Source organism: Coffea arabica, chromosome 8e (assembly GCF_036785885.1).
Source record: "Coffea arabica cultivar ET-39 chromosome 8e, Coffea Arabica ET-39 HiFi, whole genome shotgun sequence".
In the NCBI taxonomy this organism is placed as follows: Eukaryota; Viridiplantae; Streptophyta; class Magnoliopsida; order Gentianales; family Rubiaceae; genus Coffea; species Coffea arabica.
Window position 1 is genome coordinate 3,026,291 of NC_092324.1, and position 2,912 is coordinate 3,029,202.

Genomic DNA, 2,912 nt, shown 5'->3' on the forward strand with positions numbered 1-2,912 from the left:
GAATATGTAACACATGAAAATGAAAGGGGGAAAAAATAATCAATAAATAAGTGCAAATAATAAATACTAGAAAGGAAAGAAGGAGGTCGGTTCCTTGCACCCAACGTATCTCTTGGTTTTGCCTCGGACTTTGGTTCGGAATTTGCTCGTGTATATGACTTTGAAAGGATAAGAACAACCCTACCCCCTCTACTCCCCACCTCCACCCCATTCCCATACCAGACCCCCTTCCCTCCCTCTTTCTCTACAACTTTCTCTACAAGTACCCTCCCTCCCTCTCTCCGCCTCCACTTTCTTAACCCCTCTCCTTAACCCAACAATCTCTCTCTCTCTCTCTACACGAAATCGCTCAAACACTTACACGCACAACACACACTAGAATAAAAACAGCACTCCTCACCCAAGAGAAGTCCATAAATGCATTCAGTAGAAGAAGAAAATTAGTCCACTCTTCTTTAGACATATTGCAACTACTGGTAAGAAGAAGAAAAGAAACCCTTGCTTAGGCATTTGCTACAAATCATCGAAACTTTCAAGCTGGCGATCGAAAATCAAGAATCAACTGTTCCCCGCGAATTCAAGCCCAAAAACAGACGCATCATGGTATTGCCATTTTTCAATACTAACTGAATTTGTACAGCAATCTTGGAGTTTTTTTTTGAGAAAATGGGAATTTTGCTCTGTTTTTGGCTGACTTTTCTGGGTCTTGGTTTCTGGTAGGGAGCTGGAGGGCCTGACGAGGAGGATAACAGATGGCCACCGTGGTTGAAGCCTTTGTTGAGGGAACACTTCTTTGTCCAATGCAAAATGCATGCTGATTCTCACAAGAGCGAATGCAATATGTATTGCTTGGACTGTATGAATGGGGCTCTCTGTTCTCTCTGTTTGGCCTCTCACAAGGACCATCGCGCCATTCAGGTTTGATTTCAACGATTTTTGGTGGAATTTCTTTGGTTTTTCCTCCTTTTTTACCCAATTTTGGCATCTGGGCTTCTGCCATTTTTGTCAAAGTTGCAGCTTTTTGTATCAGTCCTCCTCTTTTTGCTACTAATAGCATTAGAAAGAAAATTCCCAAATCCTTCAATTTCCACCTTTTTCTAGTATTGTCCAATTTCTTTACAATAATCTTTTAGCTTCATTTCCGCATCCCTTTTCAGTTTTTGAACCGTTGACTTCAGAAATGGCATTTTTGTATTCAATGTGTTGAGTCATTTTTGTTTCACTGCTGATGAATGTATCGATTTGAATCAGCCTAAAAGGGTTGAATGTGTATTGACGTCCGGTGCTGTTTTTGTGTGTTTTTTTTTTTTGGCCTGATGATGAACAGATAAGGAGGTCATCCTACCATGATGTGATCAGGGTGAATGAGATTCAAAAGTATTTGGACATCTCATCGGTTCAAACCTACATTATCAACAGTGCCAAAGTCGTGTTCTTAAATGAGAGGCCTCAGCCTAGGCCTGGCAAAGGCGTCACCAATACTTGTGAAGTCTGTGAGAGAAGCCTTCTTGATTCCTTCAGATTCTGCTCTCTTGGCTGCAAGGTAAATGTCCATCAATTTCCATTGGAACCCAGGATCCTTTTCCATTATTAATGTCATCCCAAAAGTTGAATTGTTCCAATCAAATATGGGTGTCTCTGAGATCAATGGGCAGAGTTTCTTGTAAATTGTGAAATTGATGAATGAACATTGGAGGCTATTTTGGCATTAACGCTAAAGTCAAGATTTTTGGTAATTTGTAAAGACCAAAAAGAATTGAATAGTAGTCATTGTTTTGATTAATATAAACTTGATGGTTGGTTTTGATTTTTTTCAGATTGTGGGGACATCCAAGAATTTCCAGAAGAAGAAGAAGCATTCCCCTGAGAAGAAAAGGGCGGCACTGATGGCGGCAGCTTCTGATTCTGAGGACTCCTATAGCAGCAGCAGCCATGGAGGAAGGCACAAGAGCCCGAGCAGTAGCAATGGGAAGGTTCAGAGCTTTAGTCCATCAACCCCACCTCCAACTGCTGTTAATTACAGAACAGCCAAGAGAAGGAAGGGAATTCCCCACAGAGCCCCAACTGGAGGAATAGTTATTGAATATTAGCCCCTGCTTATATGTCTTAATTAGCTTAATACCCCAACAACTTATACTACACCTTAGATATCAGAATGGTACTGGTCAGGAGGTCCATTCCAAACAGCTATAGTGCTTTTTCACCTCAAAAAAGGCCAATGTTTGGAGGGAGTTCAGCTTACTCTTATTGTACATAGAAGCAGCCGCTAATAGAAATATGGTGGAAGTAGATGTGGGGGCGCAAGTGGGGAATAAGAACAATGTGGAGGACTAAAGGGTGAAAACAGAAGTTAGAAGAACTTTTGGACTTAGAAAATAAGCTATTATAGACTATAGTTTGAATATGAAATACAGTGGCTTTAATTTAAGGGAGTGATTATACATAAGCCTTTTTTTTTTAATATTTCTTAATAGTTTATGGTAAAGATGTAAATATGGTTTTGTAGTAGGGTTAGCAATGGGATAACAATGTACCCCTTGAAAATACTTTTATGCTGTTTATATATGGAATGGAATAATATTTTATAATGTAATTTTTTTTTTGAAGAAAAAAAAAGAGTCTTTTTGATGCTTTAAATTTCTGAGCATTGCATTGTTGTTATTTTGGGAAAGTCTTTTTGGACGGTCGAGGTAACTCCAGATGAATGGGGCCCACGGTGGCCGCCTCGTGGGATTGGTAGAAAGAAAGGCGGTATCACTCCCATTACGTGTCATTTGCTGATTGGTTCGTGGAAAGCTATGTGTCTTGGTTCGCGGAATCATGAATTAGGTCAGCCGCCCTTTGATATAATGCGGTTTCTTGGTGGAGGGGTTTTCTTATTGCTCCCAAGAGTTTAGTGGGGTGGGATTCGT

The 2,912-nt window shown here is 40.3% G+C and overlaps 1 protein-coding gene across 1 annotated transcript; it reads left to right on the forward strand.

Annotated features, from left to right (window-relative positions):
• The first annotated feature begins 204 nt into the window (after positions 1-204).
• LOC113703940 (protein RGF1 INDUCIBLE TRANSCRIPTION FACTOR 1) lies at positions 205-2,593 on the forward strand. Its single transcript, XM_027225472.2, has 4 exons — positions 205-603; positions 721-918; positions 1,328-1,543; positions 1,818-2,593. The coding sequence occupies exons 1-4, from the start codon at positions 601-603 to the stop codon at positions 2,088-2,090; spliced, it is 690 nt and encodes a 229-aa protein (XP_027081273.1). The 5' UTR covers positions 205-600; the 3' UTR covers positions 2,091-2,593.
• Positions 2,594-2,912: the final 319 nt, after the last annotated feature.

Bases quoted from the DNA above. Each gene is read 5' to 3' on its own strand.
- LOC113703940 (XM_027225472.2), top strand. The intron at 919-1,327 runs GTTTGATTTCAA...GATGATGAACAG, and splicing joins AGGACCATCGCGCCATTCAG to ATAAGGAGGTCATCCTACCA. The intron at 1,544-1,817 runs GTAAATGTCCAT...GATTTTTTTCAG, and splicing joins TCTGCTCTCTTGGCTGCAAG to ATTGTGGGGACATCCAAGAA.